The sequence below is a fragment of the Bos grunniens genome, chromosome 9 (genome assembly GCF_055505025.1).
Source record: "Bos grunniens cultivar Pamir isolate PY7600 chromosome 9, Bosgru_T2T1.0, whole genome shotgun sequence".
In the NCBI taxonomy this organism is placed as follows: Eukaryota; Metazoa; Chordata; class Mammalia; order Artiodactyla; family Bovidae; genus Bos; species Bos grunniens.
Window position 1 is genome coordinate 86589222 of NC_141173.1, and position 22197 is coordinate 86611418.

General features: G+C 44.4%; 1 protein-coding gene across 7 annotated transcripts in view; it reads left to right on the top strand.

Annotated features, from left to right (window-relative positions):
• The window catches only part of SASH1 (SAM and SH3 domain containing 1), a 586122-nt gene that overhangs the window by 474661 nt on the left and 89264 nt on the right, over positions 1–22197 (top strand). For 3 of the 7 annotated variants that reach the window (XM_086318211.1, XM_086318212.1, XM_086318210.1), the window contains exons 3-4: positions 9441–9491; positions 9614–9663. The exons of the other annotated variants lie outside the window; for them this stretch is intronic. In XM_086318211.1, coding sequence (XP_086174337.1) covers positions 9441–9491; positions 9614–9663 — 101 coding nt within the window. The remainder of the gene's footprint in view (positions 1–9440; positions 9492–9613; positions 9664–22197) is intronic. 7 annotated transcript variants of the gene reach the window in all.

The window sequence follows — 22197 nt, forward strand, 5'->3', positions numbered from 1 at the left end:
CAGGCCTCCCTGTCCATCACCAACTCCTGGAGTTCACTCAAGCTCACGTCCATCGAGTCGGTGATGCCATCCAGCCATCTCATCCTCTGTCGTCCCCTTCTCCTCCTGCCTCCAATCCCTCCCAGCATCAGAATCTTTTCCAATGAGTCAACTCTTTGCACGTGGTGGCCAAAGTATTGGGGTTTCAGCTTTAGCATCAGTCCTTCCAATGAACACCTAGGACTGATCTCCTTCAGAATGGACTGGTTGGATCTCCTTGCAGTCCAAGGGACTCTCAAGAGTCTTCTCCAACACCACAGTTCAAAAGCTTAGCCCCTTCAAATATGTGGTCTCCATAACCTGTATTTTGTGAACTAATGTAATTCATGGACCGATTTTACTATAGAACCTTGATTTTTCTCCCTTTGTGTATCATTTACATTGGTCTTTTAACTTTATCCTGTAACATAGCACTTAAGTTTCATAAGCCATTCTAAGTCATTTTTGCAACATGGAGAGGTCTAATATGTGACAAATGCTTGGAGAACATGGGCTAAGGCAGCAAGGAGACTCACCACAGGGCAGTGATGGCTAGGTAGAAATTGCCACTTTTGTTGCTTTCTTATAACTGCTTCTAGAAATTCTCTGATCTGTTAATTATGGTTAGGCTTTAAAGTTGCAGTCACTGGGATAGCATTCAACTGTGGAAAAAAAAGAGTTTTTTTCCTTGGGAACTTTCTTCTTTGATGTGGTGGGATGGGAGTAGTTTTCCATTCACTTTCACTCACTAGAAAATATTTTATATGCTAGGCTGTGAGTTTATTTATAGGAGCCTGAAAATGACGAACGCTTCCTGTTTCACCTGTGAACGATTTAGGTGAAAGAAGACATGACAAGGTATGGGGCCCGACTGAGAACACACAGGCCACTGCAGATTTTACCCTAAGAGTGATTAAATACCGCCTGTTCCTTTTAAGTTCTTACAGCTCTAAGTTGTAGATCATTTTGAGAGTATTTGCTGAATTGCTTTTACTTACTGATGTAACTCCCTGCAACACGAAAGAAGTCTTAAAGCATGAAAATACATGTTCCAGTCAGTGAGACCTGAAACAGAAATCAGTGAAAGAGTCAGAATCACTGGCAAAGTAAACAAGCTTAAGCAAATCAAACCAATAGATAGCCCTCGAGCACTTCTCCTGAGCAGAGAGCCTGTGCAAGACTTTGGAGAGAAACGCCCATAAGAAGAGGGACCGGTCTTGTTCATTGCTGTCTCTTTAGCACTTCATGTGGGACCTGGTGCACAGTCAGTGCTGAATAGTTTTTGTTGGAGTGTGTTTACACAAACACACTCTCCGTGTGTCTATGTCTGTGTAGCTGTCTGCCTGTGGGTAAAGTGAGTCTCTGATAAGAGGGCATTTATGGTCTAGTTGAGGGAATAACTAGACCCTGTGCTTCCCTGGTGGCTCAGAGGGTAAAGCTTCTGCCTGCAATGCAGGAGACCTGGGTTCGATCCCTGGGTCAGGAAGATCCTCTGGAGAAGGAAATGGCAATCCACTCCAGTACCCTTGCCTGGAGAATCCCATGGATGGAGGAGCCTGGAGGGCTACAGTACATGGGGTCACAAAGAGTCGGACATGTAGTCCATGGGATTCTGACCCAGGGATCGAACCTGGGTCTCCCGAATTGCAGGCAGATGCTTTACCCTCTGAGCCACGAGGGAAGCCCCTATCTTTGAGGGAATAAAATAAAATGAGCAGAAGAGTATGTGTCTGCTAATTCACTTAAGTCATGTCTGACTCTTTGTGACCCCATGGACTGTAGCTCACCAGGCTCTTCTGTCCCTGGGATTCTTCAGGCAAGAATACTGGAAGGGGTTGCCATGCCCTCCTTCAGAAGATCTTGCTGCCCCAGGGATTGGACCTTTGTCTCTTTGTTTCCTGCATTGGCGGCCAGGTTTTTCACCCCAAGCTTAAGAGTACCTCTGCATAAGGACCCTCAGGCATAGTGCATGGGACACAGCTGGGCAGGGAAGGTTTAAGGAGAGATGGGTTTGTAGCTGATGCTGAAGGACGACTAGGGTTTGGGTGGACAGGAAGCAGCAGGGCATTCCAGGTAGTCATGAGCGAAAGTGAAACATTAGGAAAGCATCCACTCGGGACAGTGGACCCGGCGCCCAGTCTCTAAGGAGAGGGTTTATGAGCTGACCAACCGGTTCACATTTCCTTCAGAAATGTGACCTTTATCCTGTTTGCACTGTTTCCACATTTTGGGAAAGATTTTGGAACATAGATGTGAAACAGTACAAAGCCCTGTGCTTCTCAAATGGATGTGGGCATACGGATCAGCTGAGGATCTTGGTAAAATGCAGATTTTGATGCAGGAGGTGGGAAGTGGGGCCCACGACTGCCTTTCTAACCAGCTTCCAGGTGATTCTAATGCTCGTGATCTCGTTGTTCAGTTGTGTCTGACTCTGCGATCCCACAGACTGCAGCATGCCAGCCTTCCCTGTCCTTCATTATCTCCTGGAGCTTTCTCAAACTCATGTCCATTGAGTTGGTGATGCCATCTAACCATCTCATCCTCTGTCACCCCCTCCTTCTCCTGCCCTCAATCTTTCCCATCATCAGAGTGTTTTCCCAATGAGTCAGCTCTCTCTGCATCAGGTGGCCAAAGGACTGGAGCTTCAGCTTCAGCATCAGTCCGTCCAATGAGTATTCAGCGTTTATTTCCTTTAGGATTGACCAAAGAGACTGGTTTGATCTCCTTCCTCATGAAGCATGAAGCACTTTAAATACCAAAGACAAGGCATTAGGATTTCAAGGTTTATTGGAGTAGTTCTTGAGTGGGCATGACACTGCTGCATCCTGGGGTTTCAGAGTCGGAAAGGAGCTTGAAGACAATCAAATGGTCTGTTTATCTTTTGTTGCCATTGGAAAAACCAAATAAAATAAAACTGAGATCTAAAGTGGGAGCCAGATGGGAACATAATTCTACCGGCCTGAAGTCAGCATCTCCCACTCTGCTATGCACTGTGGTCCACGTCTGTGAGGGGGACGGCAAAGAAGCAGGTGTCTGTGAGAGCAGATGCGTTGGCTGTGAGAAGGGAGAAGCAGCGTCTCCTAATGTGATGGGAGCGAGAAAATTCCCAAGAAAACACTGAGGTTTAAAACCTGGTAGAATGAATACATGCCACACTGATGGGCTGGAATGGAGGAATCAGACAAGGGGAGGATACGTGGCCAGCAGGGTCATGCCAGCACTTCGGTCTTCTGTTAAGTGATGGATGCCACATGTGTCTTTTTTTAAAATTTATTTGGCTGTGCTAGGGCTTAGTTGTGACATGTAGGATCTTTAGTTAAGGCATGTGGGATCTAGGTCCCTGACCAGGAATCGAGCCCAGGCCTCCTGCATTTAAAGTGTGGAGTCTTAGCCACTGGACCACCAGGGAAGTCCCCATCCACCACCAGCAGCACCTTTGACCGGCAATTCAGAGCTTTGTTGCTGCCATTCATTGAATACATTGGTAAGAGCCTGTTGCATTTCACTTGTGGCTGAAAGTGGTAAGCACAAAGCCCTCTTGGTTTTTTCCGCCTTCCTCTTCCTGTACCCGAGGTGGAGGAGGAGAACTTGGTGCTAAGCAGAGCTGGTGGGCTCCTGATGTTCTTCCTCCCTGCTTTTGGAACAGCGGACGGGTTTATCCCTCTTGCTTTCTCAGCTGTGAAGTTCCTTTGGCTTCCAGCACTGCCGGCATTAAGGGAGGGAGAGGTGTGGATTTCCACAAAAACATGAAAGCAAAGTTGGTGTGGGAGTGAGGGCCGGGTACTTGTTTTCCAGGCCCTATTCTGCCGTGAGTGGATTTTGACGTTGGTATATTGCACAGCGAGTGTAGCGCTTCAGAGTGAAAACCTAGCCATGGAAGGTCAGAACTTTAGTTTCCTATTTGACCTCGATTGGTGTGACCACTTCCCTGGTGGCTCAGACAGTAAACCGACTTCCTGTAATGCGGGAGACCTGGGTTCAATACCTGGGTCGGAAAGATCCCCTGGAGAAATTCCATGGATGGAGGAGCCTGGTAGGCTACAGTCCATGGGGTCAAAAAGAGTCGGACACGACTGAGCGACTTCACTGGTTGGTTCACTGGTGTGACCGCAGAGTGTGTTTGTGTGCGTATGTGTGTTGCCCATGTGTGAGTGCGTGTGCGCATGCCCAGGCAGGTGGAAACACACATGTGCTCTCATGTTTTGGTTTTACGAAACCACTTACGTCGTCTTGAAACACTTTTCTTTTTTGGCTTCTGTGTGTGACATGGGCTTCCCAGGTGGCGCTCGTGGTAAAGAACCCACCCGCCAGTGCTGGGGACAAAGGGATGCGGGTTTGACCCCCGGGTCAGTAAGAGCCCCTGGAGGAGGGCATGGCAACCCACTCCAGTATTCTTGCCTGGAGAATCCCATGGACAGAGGAGCCTGGCGGGCTCTGGTCTATAGTGTCGCAGAGTCAGACATGACTAAAGCGACTTAGCATCATGCATGTGCACACATGTTAGACATAATAAACATTCAGGGAATTGTTTCCAGAAATTGTCCAATTTGATAAGAAATGGATATGAGGTGCCCCCCCCCAGTAATTTTTTTGTCATCTAAATCCTTTCTTAAAAATACTATATAGTACTATGGTTTAGTTTCTTTCAGTCAAACTATGAATATGAGATTATTTCTAAAATCATCATGGACCTTTATTGTTAAACATAAGCTGATTGCATAGCTTTATGACATAAGTTATTAAAATTTTTTAAACTTCAAGAAAGTATTTTAAATAGGGCATGGCCTAATTTGAGAAATTGTTTTGATATTTCTTAAGAAATTTTTAATTTCTTTAATTTCTTTAATTTTTTAATTTCTTAAGGGGGGAGGGAGGAGGATTCAGGATGGGGAGCATGTGTATACCTGAAATTTAAAAATGTTAAAAATTATTAAAAAAAAAAACGAAAATATAAAACAAAAAAAAAAGAAATTTTTAATTGTTGAGATAAAACTAAAGTTATTATCAAATTTAATTTTTTAGAATAGTTATTATGCTTAAAAATATAAAAGTATTATGTGCTTTCACACTTAATACAGAGGCCTTTGCAGGAATAATCATTGGTGTTTACACCAATTCAGAAATACAGAAGCCATTGCAGAAATAATCAATCATAGGTGTTTAAGAATCCTTCTAATGAATGCCCTGGCAGTTTAGTGATTAGAAGTCCACACTTTGACTACTGAGTCTGTCACTGTTTTCATTTTTCCCCAATCTATTTGCCATGAAGTGATGGGACCAGAAGCCATGATCTTCGGTTTTTAAATGTTGAGTTTTAAATCATCTTTTTCATTCTCCTCTCTCACCTTCATCAAGAAGCTCTTTAGTTCCTCTTCTCTTTGTGCCATTAGGGTGGTGTCATTCCCCTCATTCAGTTTAGTTCAGTCGCTCAGTCATATCCGACTCTTTACGACCCCATGGACTGCAGCATGCTGGGCTTCCCTGTTCATCACCATCTCCTGGAGCTTGCTCAAACTCATGTCCATCGAGTCGGTGATGCCATCCAACCATCTCATCCTCTGTCATCCCCTTCTCCTGCCTTCTATCTTTCCCAGCATCAGGGTCTTTTCCAATGAGTCAGTTCTTGGCATCAGGTGGCTGAAGTATTGAAGCTTCAGCTTCAGCATCCAATGAATATTCAGGACTGATTTCCTTTAGGACTGACTGGTTTGATCTCCTTGCAGTCCAAGGGGCTCTCAAGAGTCTTCTCCAACACACAGTTCAAAAGCATCAATTCTTCAGCGCTCAGCGTTCTTTATGGTCCAACTCTCACATCCATACATGACTGCTGGAAAAACCATAGCTTATTCTCCTCATTACACTGGCTGAATTAGGAGCGGAGAAGGGGGCAGCCTAAACTGGGAACTGGACAGGGAAGGAGGATGTCGAGGAGCCTTTCTCTGCCCATTCTTTTTTTTTTTAATAGTTCTTTTAATTTTTTAAAATTGAAATATAGTTGATTTACAGTGTTATGTTAGTTACCGGTGTAACACAGAGTGATCCAGCTGTGTGTGGGTGTGTGTGTGTATGTATTCCAAAAAAATATAAATTGTTATGATTTATCACAGGATATTGAATATAGTTCCCTGTGCTATACACTAGGATCTTTTTTTATGTATTTTATATATAGTGGTGTGTATCTGTTAATCCCAAGCTCCTAATTTATTCCTCCTTCCCTCCCTTTTACATAACCTTAGATTTGCTTTCTGTGAGTCTGTCTCTGTTTTGTAAATAGGTCTGCTTGTATCATTTTTGTAGATTTCACATGTAAGTGATATTATAAGGTACTTGACTTTCTCTACCTCTGACTTACTTCACTTAGAATGATAATCTCCAGGTCAATCTGTGTTGCTGCACATTCTCTGCCCACCTTGACCTGAATCCATCCTTCTTTATTATGTAAGTGAAGTGAAGTCGCTCCGTCATGTCCTACTCTTTGCGACCCCATGGACTGTAGCCTACCAGGCTCCTCTGTCCATGGGATTTTCCAGGCAATAGTACTGGAGTGGATTGCCATTTCCTTCTCCAGCGGATCTTCCCAACCCAGGGATTGAACCTGGGTCTCCCGCATTGTAGACAGACGCTTTACCATCTGAGCCACCAGGGAAGTTTTGCTATTATGTAAGCAATACCCCTTATTGCTGCATACATGTGTACATACATGTGTGCAGACAGCACCAATGATGGTGCTCCTTCTGCCTGGCTCTTTCACACCTTTTCATTTCACATTGTGCGGTAGAAGAAATCCATTTCTTCTTTAGTGCTAAACAGAATAAAAAACTGTCCAGCACTTTTTCCCTCAAGTGTGTATGACGCATTTCCAAACTTGTCTCATGCTCTGCACAGAAGGTGTTTTATCCAACTGTACATCAGTACCTGCTAGCTTTAACTCTTTATTGTGATGTTCTGTTTCTTAGGCTCGATGGTGGGTCCACATGGGTTTCATCATATTCACAAGTGCCTGACAGAATGGTAGTCTTTTGCATGCTTGTCATTAATATCATATGACATCTATCAATATCATAATAGTGGAATTTTGCCAAAGAGCCCAATCTGTTTTCTCACCAAATGTCAAACAGGTCCTTAACTTAGTGGGTAATTTTACAAGCTTCTCCTCACTTGTGTAGTGTTTTTACTTTAGGGTACATTTAATCTAAGAAATATCTCATTATAATGGTGGTTGTCTCTCTTTGAGAGATGAAATTAATAATGTTTGCTCTGAATCACATTGTTTGTGACATACTCTGCGGGTGGAAAAGCACTAGAAACAATCACAGTGCGAGATCTCCTGTTCAACATATTCTGTTCCTGATAAAACAGATGTTCTGCATGGAAACTAACTGGGTCCGTTATTTTAATGGGGTGAATTGTAATGCATTATACATCAAACTTACACCCCCAACCAATTTCCTAAGTAGCTACAGCACAGTCAAATGTCTATTATAAGTGACAAACTAACATGTGAAAATGAATTGTTTTAGAGTATTAGTTCCAGATCATCAAACATTTAATATGATTGTTAACAAGCATCAGCTTTGTATGCAGGAATGGGTATGTTTTGCATAATATACCATAAATATTGTGTTATTATGTGGAGTAACAAATGATGCACCAATAAATAAAATTTATTAGAAAAGTGCAGATAAAAATGTATAATAAAAGCAGGTAATTTCTTATCATGGTCTGCATTATCTCGTAAGGAGAGACTTGGAGTATAAAGAAAGTTAAGAACAGAGGACAGGAAGAGTTGAATCAGTTACTTTGTGTTGATGGGTATGGAGTTGGGTGAGAGGACAATTTCAGAGGAACTAATAGAGTTGTGTCATAATTCTGACGCTTCCATACCCTTCTGAATGGGAAGACTTAAGATGAAAAAACTGCACACTCTACCTTTGCTTTTCCTACAGTTGAAGTTTGTAAATTTCGCTAGGCACTGATCCTAAAAGGTTGGGTATCAGGGCACCAGATTGGTTTCTAAGCACCAAGAACCTCCAAAATACATATCCCTTTTGTTGATTGCACTTGAGTCTGACATCATACCAATCAGACTTGGAATGTAACTCAAACATTTCCATTTATTGTTTTATGATGGAATATATATTTGATCATTATAAACAAAAGTGGTAATACAAACCAGGAGAATGTTAACCAGAGAGAAGTTCAGTGGGACTTCACACCACTCTGATATTTTTTCAGAACAAATGAGGTCCTGGAACTGGAGTCAAGAGGGTTGCCAGTCCATTAAAACAGTTTTCTCCTGTGGTCTGCTTATCCACATCACCCCATTCTCAGATGTAACCACTCCAACACTCTCATTTTATTTTCTATATTTGTACCGGATTCCTTTTACCTTGTGTACATTCATACTTTTGTTTGGAGTTATGTTTCATTGCTGCATTTTAAAATATTGGTCTAGATTTATAATTGTGCTAAAGATGAAATAGGCAAACTGAAAAAAAAGCAATTAGATGCAAGTGAGAATTTGTAATTTGAGATGAACTTTGCCCATTTCATGAGTGTTAACTGACTAATGTTAACTAAGAAAATAGTCTTCAAATAGTGCCCATGTAGTCCCGAAGAAGATAGTGATCTCTAAGAACACAATAGGATTATCGGAAAACTTTCACAATTTCATATTTCAAGCTTATATAATGTTGGTGATATTACTCCTTCCTCTAAAACTGCCCATTTTCCTGCTTATGACTTACTGATCAGCTGGGGACCACCCTGGTCTTGGACCACACTTTGTTGTGAACCTTTGCTTTAGCACCTATTTAAAGTTTTTCTCTAGTTATGAAAAAATACCAGTGTGATGCTCTGTTTACTTGTATAACTCATTTTTCTATAGTCTGCCATGACACTTCTAATAATGTCATTATCCTGTTTATTTCAATATATTTTTTAATCACAGGTAACTGGTTATCTTTTTTTTTTCTTTCAAAGGGGTACAGTTTTTTAAAACTGTGAAATGAGAGTATTATCCTCTGCTATTTTATCTCTAATTTCCTTGAATCCCCTGCCTCTTCTTTATGACTTCATGACATAAATGGATCGTAGTAAATTCTGCGTCTTTGTGACGGCCTGGTCTCATCCGGAAAATCATTTTACCACTAACTCTCCGTCCTCTTCAGTTAGATTGTGCTTTTCTCTTCTGCAATAAAATTGTCACCAGTGTCAAGCGATGTAATTTGGAAAACAGTTCACTTTTAAAAGGCTAGGGCTCTCATTTAAAAAACAGTTTTTTTTCAGAAAATCTGTTTATCTCCTCCCACTGTAACCTAGCATTTCCCAACTCTCCCCTGTCTCTTCTTACACATTATTTGTCTTTTCTGGTGTGTGCCACGTTTGGAAGTCTCATTAAACCAGCATCTGTTCTGTTTTAGGAGAAACCCGAAGCCAGCCCCACGTCACTTCAGCTGCGGTCTCAGATCGAAGTAAGCACAGTGACTTTAATCATCTATTTTTGCTTCTGTCTTTTTTAAAAAGTGGTATTATGTAAAAATGAGATGAAGCCTGCTGTTCTGCCTGCACTGACCCTATGAATCTTCTCTCCTAGGAGTCGCTTGGCTTCTGTAGCGCTGTATCAACACCAGAAGTGGAAAGAAAGTAAGTTTTCCTCCTTCTGTCCTGGAGCGGAATTTCTAAGGTGTCTTTTAGGTCCTTTCTGACGGAAACGGGATAGGTGATTGTACACATACTGTGTATGTACTGTGGAACTTGAAGTTATTTTCCTGCGTGTGTGTGTGTGTGTGTGTGTACGTGTATGTAGGTGGATGAGTGTATTCTGTAATTCAATTGGTGATGCCCAAGGATTCTGCAAAGTGTTATTGATTTCACACTCCTTGTTGTAAGTCAACCTGAAATATCTGAAAGTGAGCGTGGAGAAAAGGAAGAGACAGCTAAGTCAACCAAAATGGTTTTCTTCTTTTACACTGGTTTTTGATACAGGATGGAAGTCATAAAGAAGCAAAGTACAAAAGTATAATACATTCCAGAATAAAACAATGATTACAGTACCTCTCTGCACCTTGCTTTGAAGTGTGTTTATGTGTGTGTTAGTTGCTCAGTTGTGTCTGACTCTTTGAGACCCCATGGGCTATAGCCTGCCAGGCTCCTCAGTTCATGGAATTCTCCAAGCAAGAATACTGGAGTGGGTGGCCATGCCCTGCTTCAGGGGATCTTCCCGACCCAGGGATCAAACCTGGGTCTCCTGCATTGCAGGCAGATTCTTTACCACTGAGCCACCTTAAAACAAGAATAAACACTTGTCACTAACCTTTCCCGTTAAAGGTAATACTTTTGGCTTACTTGTCCTAACTTGAACCCTGTAATCTTGACTCTCATGGAAGATAATTCTATCTTATAGTTTATATTTCCAGTATTTCTTTTACGTCACTTGAGAAAAAAAGAAAAAAGCAATTTTTTTTCTTTCCCTTTTCTACTTTATTCCATCATAATTACGCTAAAAGGTTCTATTTATGATCTTCTGAGGTAAAGAAATTTTGAGAAAGTCCCCATCTTTAAACAGACACTTCCTCTGGCACAGAGCCACTTAGACTGTTTGAGGCCAAGGGAGGCATAGAAGTGGTTTAGGCGTCAAAAGTATTTCTGGAATGAAAAGCACACATTAGGCAAGCGTGTGTGTGCTTTACAGCACAGCTCTGCCTAATCCGTCCACGTGTGTGTGCTGCTGGCACTGACGCGGCTTCCAGGAGTGGAGGCTGCCATGCCAAAGCTTCAGTCACACTGAGCGGATTCAGTTTCATGCCTGGGGAATGTTGGGGGTGATGAGCAGAAGAAATCCCAGGCCGTTGCCCCCTCGAGGTTGAAAGATAAATGTGCCATAAGCGTGAATTTCCTTTGTCTTAGTTGCATGTATTCTCCTGGGGACTTAGTAGTGTGGAGGCTGAAGTAGCCAAGAGTTTTGAGTTGACCTCAGTTTTGAAATTGGAGGTGCGGTGATGTTGAACTGAAGGTGAGCCGCAGCTCTGCACGAGAGGCTGTAGGCTCCTCCGACCTGGTTTGCTACCTCTGTGGCGTGATTCAGCCTGAGAACTCAGGTGATCTCTCAGTCTCTGAATCTACCAGGGGACAAGTCACTTTCCTCCTCAGAGGAAGTGACTCACCAAAGTTAAACGCGTCTTAGTTAGGCTGGTGTTTCTCCTTCCCCTCAATTGTGGGTAGTCATTCTTTCCGTGTTTATGTGCTCCACTTGGTAAAATGTGGCATGAGTCTTGTGGTCCAGAGATACACTAACAGCCTCCTGAGGTTACCAAATTTCTCTCTCTCTCTCTCTCTCTCTCTCTCTCTCTCTCTCACACACACACACACAGCTGTTGACAACCCCTAGCCTCCCCATCTGTCATACGTGCATTTTGCTTCTGTTCTAGTAAATTATTCTTGTTGTTGTTTAGTCGCCCAGTCGTGTCCGACTCTTTTGCAACCCCATGGACTGTAGCCCTCCAGGCTCCTCTGTCCATGGGATTTCCCAGGCAAGAATACTGGAGTGGGTTACCATTTCCTCCTCCAGAGGATCTTCCTGACCCAGGGATTGGACCTGCATCTCCTGCGTTGGCAGGCAGGTTCTTTACCACTGAACCACCTGGGAAGCCCATGTTCTAGTAAATGGTTTCCTTAAATTTAGTTGTTTCTAAATAATTTGAAGGTTTCTGTACATCTTTTCCTCCATTTGCCTTTTAATGGTTTTTGAAAACTATAATACTTCTTTAATTAAAAAAAAAACTTTTGAAAAGAATTTTAATTTACAGAAAAGTTTCAAGAATTTTGTGATGAGCTCCCATGTGAGCTCTACTTCGACTCACCAATTTGTATGCTTTGGCTCTCTCTTCTATACACTGCTGTCTGCTTGCAAATACTCTGCAATGCAAAATCCTGCTATTCTGCAAATGAAGATGCTTGCTGGTAACTTTGCAGGCCCTGGAGGATGGCCTGGCAAACCAGTTGGTTGTGTCTGGTTAGTAAGTACAGAGTATCTGCCAGCCATAATACCCTTCTGAGTCAGCAGTGCCGTTTAATTGGCAGAAGGTTTCTTCTACTTTTTTATTCAAAAGGCAAGAGAACTCAGTAAATACAAGGGGACAGATCAACAGCAGCACAACCTTAGGAGCGGAGGCATAGGTGACAGCAGGAAATGCGGGAGCTGAGATGTGGGCCCTGCGGGCGCCTGCCTTCCAGAGCCACTGTCTCCTCCCCACACAGTTGTCTCAGGAGCCTCAGCACCCCTGCCCTTCCTTCTCCTCCAGTGAAAACTTGTTTTAAGCAAGGTATCAGGCGTTACTTACAATGCAGATCATCACCTCTCTCAGTGGTATTTTGCATTCAACCGCACTTAAAGTCTTCAAGTTACAGTACTATAGCTCTGGCCAGAAAAGACCCAGGAGGTGGGTTATTTGGGCAGACCAGCAGTAAGAATTCTGATATACCTGGCAGGACAGACCCTGAGCACACTGACAAGTCAGGTTCCTTGGACTCTGGTCTTTAGATATGTAGTGTTAGTCCCTCGGTCCTGTCCGATCCCATGGACTGTAGCCCCCCAGGATCCTCTGTCCATGGAATTCTCCAGGCAAGAATACTGGAATGGGTAGCCATTCTTTTCTCCAGGGTATCTTCCCGACCCAGGGACTGAACCTGGGTCTCCTGCATTGCAGGCAGATTCTTTACCATCTGAGATATGCAGGACCTGCCTGGTGAAAGGGTGGATGGATGCATGGATGGAGAGAGAGAGGTGGGGGGATGGAAAATGGACCTGCCAGCTGCCACCCACCCTCCCTCACGCCCCAGTCTGTAGGCCCTCCATATGCTTTCACTGAAAATATTCTAAAAAAGGCCGACAGAGCTCTTCTGTTTGTATCTATTTACATGGCCTATTGATGAGACTATCCACTTTATTACACCAATCTCGGCTTTGTGTTGACTGGTTGAAAAGGTGAATGCTTATTAAAGTTTCTTGTTACTCACCAGTTATTCTCAAGAATAACTGAGACAAAGAATTTTTGTTGGAAAATATCTTTTATAACTATATGGAATGGGTGCAGGCAAGGAATGTTTCCCTCCACAACAGTTCTGTAAAGGTGGAGTCATCAGCCACTGCAGAGCCCCCAGCCCCAACCCCAGGGACTTCTGTATGGGTAAAAAAAGGAGGCATTCTGTGCTTTGGATCCTGGCCCTGTTAAGATGCATACCTAAGGAATAATTTCAAATAGCACAGATTCCTGCATCTTCGAATACATCAGTTCATTTAGTTCAGTCACTCAGTCGTGTCCAACTCTGTGACCCCAGGGACTGCAGCATCCCAGGCCTCCCTGTACATCACCAACTCTTGGAGCTTGCTCAAACTCATGTCCATCGTCTTGGTGATGCCATCCAACTATCTCATCCTCTGTCGTCCCCTTCTCCTCCTGCCTTCAATCTTTCCCAGCCTCAGGTCTTTTCCATTGAGTTATATCTTCGCATCAGGTGGCCAAAGTGTTGGAGTTTCAGCCTTAGCATCAGTCCTTCCAATGAATATTCACGACTGATTTCATTTAGGATGGACTGGTTTGATCTCCTTGCAGTCCAAGGGACTCTCAAGAGTCTTCTCCAATACCATACTTCAAAAGCATCAATTCTTCGGCGCTCGGCTTTCTTTATAGTCCAACTCTCACATCCATACATGACTACTGGAAAAACCATAGCTTTGACTAGATGGACCTTTGTCAGCAAAGTAATGTCTCTGCTTTTTAATATGCTGTTTAGGTTGGTCATAACTTTTCTTCCAAGGAGCAAATGTTTTTTAATTTCATGGCTGCAGTCACCATCTGCAGTGATTTTGGAGCCCCCCAAAATAAAGTCTCTCATTGTTTCCATTGTTTCCCCATCTATTTGCCATGAAGTGATGGGACCGGAGGCCATGATCTTCATTTTCTGAATGTTAGGTTTTAAGCCAACTTTTTCACTCTCCTCTTTCACTTTCATCAAGAAGTTCTTTAGTTCTTCTTCACTTTCTGCCATAAGGGTGGTGTCACCTGCATATCGGAGGTTATTGATATTTCTCCCGGCAATCTTAATTCCAGCTTATGCTTCATCCAGCCCAGCATTTCTCACGATGTACTCTGCATATAAATTAAATAAGCAGCGTAACAATATACAGCCTTGACATACTCCTTTCCCAATTTGGAACCAGTCTGTTGTTCCATGTCCAGTTCTAATTGTTGCTTCTTGACCTGCATGCAGATTTCTCAGGAGGCAGGTCAGGTGGTCTGGTATTCCTATCTCTTTAAGAATTTTCCACAGTTTGTTGAAAGTCACCAAAACAATTAACTTAAAATATATGGATTTTTGTGTGTGTGTGTGATTAGTAGTAATCTTTTGATGTTCAAGTCTTTTGATGTTTTCCCCGTCTGCAGGGAAGGAAAAATCCCTGTTTATCCTGGCTCCTCCCTGGTCTCCTAGGATCAGTCCTCTCAGAGCTCTCTGAGCAGCTGTCCCCTGAGCTATACTCTTCAGTAAGATCTTCAAATTGAACTTAACTTGCAACTTTTAGGTTGTGCCAACAGAGTTTAGTTGGAAATAACAGAAAACCTGACAAGTAGTATTGTTAACTAAGGGAAGTTTCACTGGATACGTTCATGCTCATAGGCAGGCCCAGGACTGGCAGTGCAGCTCAAGCAAGCCTTCAGGAACTCAGACTGTCCTTCCTGCCACCTCCTTGCCTTTTCCCTCCCTCTCTCCCACCCTCTCTCATCCCTTCCTCCTTGCTCCTTTCCTTCCTTCCTCCTGTTTTAAAGTGCTGCTGCATCTTCCAGGAGGGAAGGAGAAGCAGGGTAAAGGGACGAAGGTAAAAGGTGTTAGGTGCTTAGAATAGGAAAACGGAGTCCAAAATAGCGGTGGCTAAAAGACAAAGAAAGGAAAAAGCCTGCGAAAATAGAACAAAGGAAGGTCTGAGGACCGGAATGAGAACCTCAGGTGAAGCAAGCAGCCCTCCTGACTAGCCCAATTTACATAGGACAGGCTCAAGGGGAGAAGAAAAAACATATAAAAAGAGGAGCCAAAATTGAGCCACAGGCTTCTGTTGGTGTCTTTTGGGTCAGCCCGCCCTCATGCCTCGAGGTTGTATTTTCCTTTGCTTGCCAAATTAAACTGAGCTGTAACACCAGGCTGTAACACCGGTCTGTCCGTCGCTTCAAATTTTTGCTGTGGCAGGACAGGACCGAGGAAATTACAAACTCCCCTGACTTCTCACAAAGGTAAAAAAGCGAAAGAAAGGCACATCATTTACAAAGCTTTTCTAGAGACCTGGTCCAACACCCTCCACTTTATCCCGCTCATTTCTTCCCACAGCAGCTGTTCTCTGAGCATCAGCTGTGAGCACAGTCCACTGTTCTTGGTGTTGTTTTTCCCATTGACAAATGCAGAAACTGAGGCACAGAGGGGTTGATAAGTTGCCCTTGTTTACACAACTAACAGGTGGCAGAGCCCAGATTGAATCCCACTTAAAAATTCATGCTGCTAACCTTGAAGATCTAATTCTAAAGTACTTGTTGTTGTATTGCTTATGCAAATGGAGAGGTGAGAAGTAAATGAGTTCATTAGCATTCTGTAAATAACAGCAGTTAAAACTTCCACTTCAGATGTTCCCTCGGAAGTAGGAGCAAATTTTATTTTTATATATACTGGGTCCCTTAAATTTATCTATAGAGACAGCAAGGGCCAAAATAAATCTCAACACTTCACCTTCGCCAATATTTATAAGTTCTTTTCTCCTAAGTCTTTCACTAGAGTTGAAAATTCGCTGATTTAGTTTCCCTTTCTTTCATTACCTGTGACTACACTTCAACTATTTTATGGTGAAAAGTCTAAAAACATATAGCAGTGTGATGGAAGAGGAAGATAAATACCGTGGGAGCAGTGTTCTGTGGGCAGATAAAATGCACAGAATAGAGTTTATCAATGTTCTATGCGACCATTTGTTCCACTTAAACTTTGCGTCACTCTCCAAATTATTTCATCTGTTTCATCTGGCAAGCTGGTAACTCTTGAAGGTGTCAGCTTTCTTTCCAGCAGCCCCCACCCGCTCAAAAATCTCTGTCTTTCCCTCCTTTTGCCTCTTGACTCCAGGGAAGACACCCTTGGTCCCCCTTGTTCTGTCTCACCTCCTGCCTACTCACCTGATTGCCTGCTTTCCTGGTCTTGCCGCCTCTCCCTCTGCACCCCTCCTAACCCACCCTCTGCCTGCCTGGCCATCTCTTCCCTTGATCTGCTCTTCAGGCCGGTTAAGTTCCCACAGTCTCCCAGATGGGCCACATTCTCCCATGGATGCTGAGCCTCACCCTGCTCCTCCTGATGGTGTGTCCTGTCTGTCACCCTCACCGTCCTCCCCAGCCCCCCTTATGTGTGCAAGCTTCATTCACCCTTAACGACTCAGTTCTGGTCCTGCCTCTTCTGGAGGTCCTCCCTAATCTGCAGAGTGGAGATAGAGCATCCTGCTGCTGGGCTCTGTCACCCCTGAGCTCTCCTGCTGTGGGAGCAGTGGACAGCAGTTATGGGCCCACCTCTGTGTGTGTGTGTGTGTGTGTGTGTGTGTGTGTGTGTGTGTAGTCACCTCCCGTGTGTGTGTGTATAGTCACCTCCCACACCGAGCCCAGGATCTTTTACATAAAAGACTTTGGATAAATGCGTGAGTGGGAGAGTAAGCACACACTCATAAAAATGCTTACTTCCTTTCCACCCTGTGAGAATCTCGCCGTCCTCCCATAATTCCATTTCTCTCCCCCACTTAGTGCTGAACTTTTCCTCCAAAGCTGAATTCCTCTCTTCCTTCCCTGCTGAGATGCTCTTCCCAAGGTCCAATGCCCCCACCCCGCCCTTAGATGCTTGTTGCATTTGGCTCACATTTTCTCTTGGTCACATTGCCCTCTCCAGCCTTAGTGTGTGTGTGTGTCTGTGACACTGTGGTTTCCAGTTTCTCCCCCTCACTTTATGCCCACTCTTTGGCAGCTCCCTGTGTTCCTCCCACCCCTTACTCTGGCTATCCTGCTGGAGCTTTTATCCAGCCTGCAAGCTCTCCCAAGATATTTATACCAACCCGTGGCTTTGAACTATGGTCTCTGGGCACCTGTGTGGGATCTATACCATGCCCTCTGACCCTTCCCTCAAGCTGGTGACGTGCCTGTTTCAGCCTCTTGCCGGTTGTCTGCTCATTGCCATTCCAGTCACCCCAAGCTGCACATTCTTATGGTAGAACCGCTCCTCCTTTATCCTTCTTCCTTCTCTCTGTGAGTACTTGTTCTCTGACTGTATGGTTCCCCCTTTTCCCAGGGACTACTTTCTGGACTTTACAGAGCTTTACATTATTATTTCTGCATTTCATTCATGATTCTAAGACCTCTGCCAAATCTTGTTGCTTGCTACTTCTGTATCTTGACCCATCTCCCTCTTTTTCATCTTCACTACTCCAAGGGGGACCTTAACACTCTTCTGGTGAACTGGAAAAGAGTAATTCAGGAAATTACTCCCTGAAATATGATTAGGTCCCAGCACACCGAGAGTTTGCTGAGATCCCGCAGGGACACTTATAAATTAGAATCTCTTCAGGTTTTCACCTTGGTGATCAACACCCCCTAATAGAGACCCAGCCCATCTTTATTGCTTCATCTTCCCATCTCCCAGCCACACGGCCCAGCTCCAGGCCTTGGAGCTTCTTTCCAATACCTCCTGAGTTGTCTGGTGTTCCAGACTGGAAAGCATTTCCTTCTTTTAAGTCCTGTTTTAAGGATCGCTTCTCCCTGAATGCTTTCTCAGTCCCCTTGCTGGCTGTATTCGTTCTACCACTTGGAATCCAGGAACATTTGCTGTCTTTTCATATACTGTCACATGTAGCATCATCATCATTGTTGTTAATAGCACTGTAATAACCTTCGGTTATTTCTGCGTATTGGACACTGGTGCTAGTTGCTTTTATTGTACTTTGATCATTGAATTTTTCATGAATCTTTCACTGAGGTATGTGCTACTTTTGAGGGGAATTACTTTGTCCAGGGTCCCAGAGCAAGAAACAAAAATCCCAATCCAGTCGAAGTACCATTATAGCCTTGGGGTTACCAATTCTCTGGGTTGAAATCCAGGCTCTTTCTTCTAGCTCTCCAACTCTTAGCTAGTTAATAAATCTTTTTATCTACAGATTTCATGACTATAAAGTGAGGATAATCAGTAAAGTACTTCCTTCAGTATGCTATAGAAAGTGAAAGTCACTCATTCGTGTCTGACTATTTGCAACCCCATGGACTGTACAGTCTCTGGAATTCTCCAGGCCAGAATACTGGAGCGGATAGCCTTTCCCTTCTCCAGGGGATCTTCCCAACCTAGGGATCAAACCCAGGTCTCCTGCATTGCAGGCAGATTCTTTGCCCAAGAATACTGGGGTGGGTAGCCTATCTCTTCTCCAGCAGATCTTCCCAACCCAGGAATCGAACTGTGGTCTCCTGCATCGCAGGCGGATTCTTTCCTAGCTGAGCTACCAGGGAAGCTTTAGTAAGCTATTAAGAATCTAATAAGTGCCCAACAGTCTTGTCTGTTATCAGTGTCTGTTCTGTCTGACCCAAGTTCATGGCCTCGCCCCTGGCTCCAGCCCCTTGTTCATGCTCAGTTGCTCAGTCATGTCCGATTCTTTGGAACCCTATGAACTGTAGCCCACCAGGCTCCTCTGTCCTTGGGATTTCCTAGGCAAGAATACTGGAGTGGGTTGCCATGTCCTCCTCCAGGGGATCTTCCCAACCCAGGGACTGAACCTGCTTCTCTTGCCTCTCTTGCATTGCAGACCGATTCTTTACCGCTGAGCCATCAGGAAAACCCCTAACCACTGGTGGACTTTGCTGCTCCCACCCAGCCTAGCATGAGCATGGACTCCTTGAGGCCATGAACTCACTCTCTTCCTCTCTTTGGAGTTTCTGTAACATCCAGAACAGTGCTTTACATAGAACAGGCGCTCATTAAATAAGGGCATCAAATTCATTCACCCCCAGTACTTTGAAATAAAACTAAAAGTGGATTATTTCCAGGACTTTGATTACAGAAGACCTACTTTAGTCTCATCTGTTAGCTAGCATATTCCAGCATCTCCCTAAAATGTTAGCAGTATAATATGAAGTAAGTGCTTTTTGTTTGTGAATATTAGCCATAAGAAGACACCTGTTAAAAGCATTTTAAAAACCATGTGGCAGAGAGAACAGTAGTTTCCACAAGTCCCCAGATCTCCTTGTAAAAGCTGCCCCTTCCCTCCCCACTCAATTCCATTTTGCAGTCTTGTTCAAGTCATCTCAGATTTTCCCTCCTCTGTTAAATAGAAATAACAGATCACACACCATCTCCAATAAAGGCATGATATGGAGAAACAAACAAAGTATTATACTAATTTTAAAAATCCTTAAAACTTTTTAAACCTGCAATTTGGTTGGTAAAGTGTGTTTATTTTATTCTTAGTAACAGCTTTGAAATATAGTTCACATACCACACAACTCACCTGTTAAAAAGTGTAAAGTTCAGTGGGTTTTAGGGTGTATAGAGTTTTGCAGCCATCACTGCAATCAATTTTGGAGAATTTTGTCAATTCAAAAAGAAATCCTGTGTCTCTCAGCTGTCTCCACTGAATTCTCCCATCTTTCTCTCCCCTGAACAGCCACTAATCAGCTTTCTGTCTCTATAGATTTGCCTGTTACTGACATTTCATGGAAACAGGGTCATACACAGTTTAAGTGACTGGCTTATTTCACTGAGCATAATGTTTTCGAAGCTTTCCTACATTCATTCCTTTTTGTTGTCTGTATGTGCACATTCTGCTTATCCATTCATCAACTGATGGACATTTAGGGTTGTTTTGACTTTTCAGTTATTATGCATGATGCCGCTTTGAACATTTGTATTACAGGTTTTTGTGGGGTCATCTGTTTTCTTTTTTTAATCAGCTTAGTTGAAATGCCGTGCACAGACCATACTGGTCACCTTTTTAAAGTTTACAGGCCACAGATGTTTACTATATCCACAGGTATGTGTCACCATCACCTTGTTAATGTAGAACATTTCAGTTTCTCAGAAAGAAACCCCATGTCCTTCAGCAGTCACTGCTCTGTCTTCTGATGACCCCCAGTCCTCTAATCTACTTTAGGTCTGTATAGAATTGCCTATTTGGGATATTTCGTATCAACAGAAGGAAAGCAGACGTTGGAAAGAAAATGTGTTTGCTAGGCTTATAGGAAAAATACTGTGAATCCAGTTCTCGACAACTTTGTGTCCAGCCTCCTTGAAATGTGTAAGAAATGTCAGAAAGTTTCTTTTCTCAGTGGAACCTCCTCCCTCTTGCTCAATTAGCTGGTTCCCAGGGACCGGGCTTGAGGAGGGGGCTCACGCCTCATCTGTCTGTGGAATTCCCCTGAGGACAGGGCTGTGGTCCCTTGTGTGGTGAGCCAGGGCTCTGTTTTTCCCAGGTAAATGGGAGTGCTAGAAACCCGCCTGCAGGGTGATTGTTAAATCCTCCTTCAGACGGAACAAAGGCTGTGAGAATTGCTGATGAGTTTGTTAAAAAATCCAGGTCAAGCCGTGATCCCTGGAGCTGAGACTAATGCATCCTGTTTCCACATCCTGTTTGTGGGAAGGCTGTGGGGTGGGGAGGGGAATACCAGTTTTTTCCCGTGGGGAATGTGCATGTGTGAGGAGTGAGAAAACCTGTGGAGGCCCATCCTTCAGGATAGCTCACCAGTCGGTTCTGCCCAGTTCAGGGGGGTGCGTCTCACCGTGTCCCCGCTGTCCCCCCAGGAAAGGGTGGCAGGCACTTGTGGCCTGTGAGAACAGCACCCGGGGTGACTCGGGCTCCTAGTGTCTGGTCGTTGGAGCTCACCAGACAGGGAAGATAGGCAGACGGAAAGCTTAGGGTTCAGAAAATACTGGGTTGGCCAAAAAGTTCCTTCTGGTTTTCCATGAGATATAGTGGAAAAGCCCGAACACACTTTTTGGTCAACCCAATAAATAGGCTGCACCCGGAGCCAGGCGTAGGCATTTGTAGTCCATATTCTTTTGCTCTAATTAGTTGACTAGTAGCCAGCTGCCAGGCTTCCTTGGTGGCTCAGGGGTAAAGAATCCACCTACAGTGCTGGAGCCATGGGACACTGGTTCGATCCCTGGGTTGGGAAGATCCCCTGGGGGAGGGCATGGCAACCCACTCCAGTATTCTTGCCTGGAGAATCCCATGGACAGAGGAGCCTGGCAGGCTACAGTCCATGGAGTTGCAGAGTCGGACACGACTGAAGCAACTTTGCTCGCAAGCATGCAGCTATCTGCCAAGGCGGTGGGCCTAAGAGCAAGGGCATTGTCCAGGGCCTGGGCCCCCAGTCTGTCTGTGACGGTCACCCCTCCAGCTTCAGCTCCCAGGGACGTGGTGGTGAGTTTGAGTCCGAGTTTCCGGGTTCCTTCTAGCCTGGGCCATTTCTCCCTTTCTGACCAAATGCAAAGCCTGCTCTGTACCCACCAACGTTGCGTGGACTCTGCTGTTGCTAATGTCAGCTTTGGTATTAGACAGGGTATGAATTTAAGCTCTGCTAGTTCTGGGAGTTAAATTCCCCAAGCCTCAGGTTCCAAATTGATAAAATGTGCAGGATAAAAGCTCTTTCTGACAGTGGTTGTGCGAAATAACCCAGTGCCATGCCCGCCCCAGGTACATGCTGTGTCTCCCCCCGCCCCCACCACCAGCCACACACACCCTCCTCTGCGTTAGGGCGGCGCTCTGCACGCTGTGCCTGTGGTTCCCACCGTCCATCTCATTAGACGGTGTTGGACACGCAGCTCGTGGTGGCCACAGCCACCTACCCTGTGCCCTTCCTGCCTGAGCTGTCCTGTCCTTTCAGTGCCCCAGAGATGGGAGGGCAGGGGAAAGGCTGGGAGACAGCCACCGCTTTCACAGAGCCTGTGTGCTCGCAACGTGCTGAAATATGTGTTTGTGCGGGTGGCTCTGTGTCGCACACATGTGTGCTCCATCGTGCAGCATATTTGAGGGGCTCAGCATTCCAGAACACAGGGGCTCAGAGCAAAAGCAGCTGTGTCAGAATTCTCCTCCTCAGCTGTTCCCCTCCGAAAACTCTATGGCCCTGAACTCCG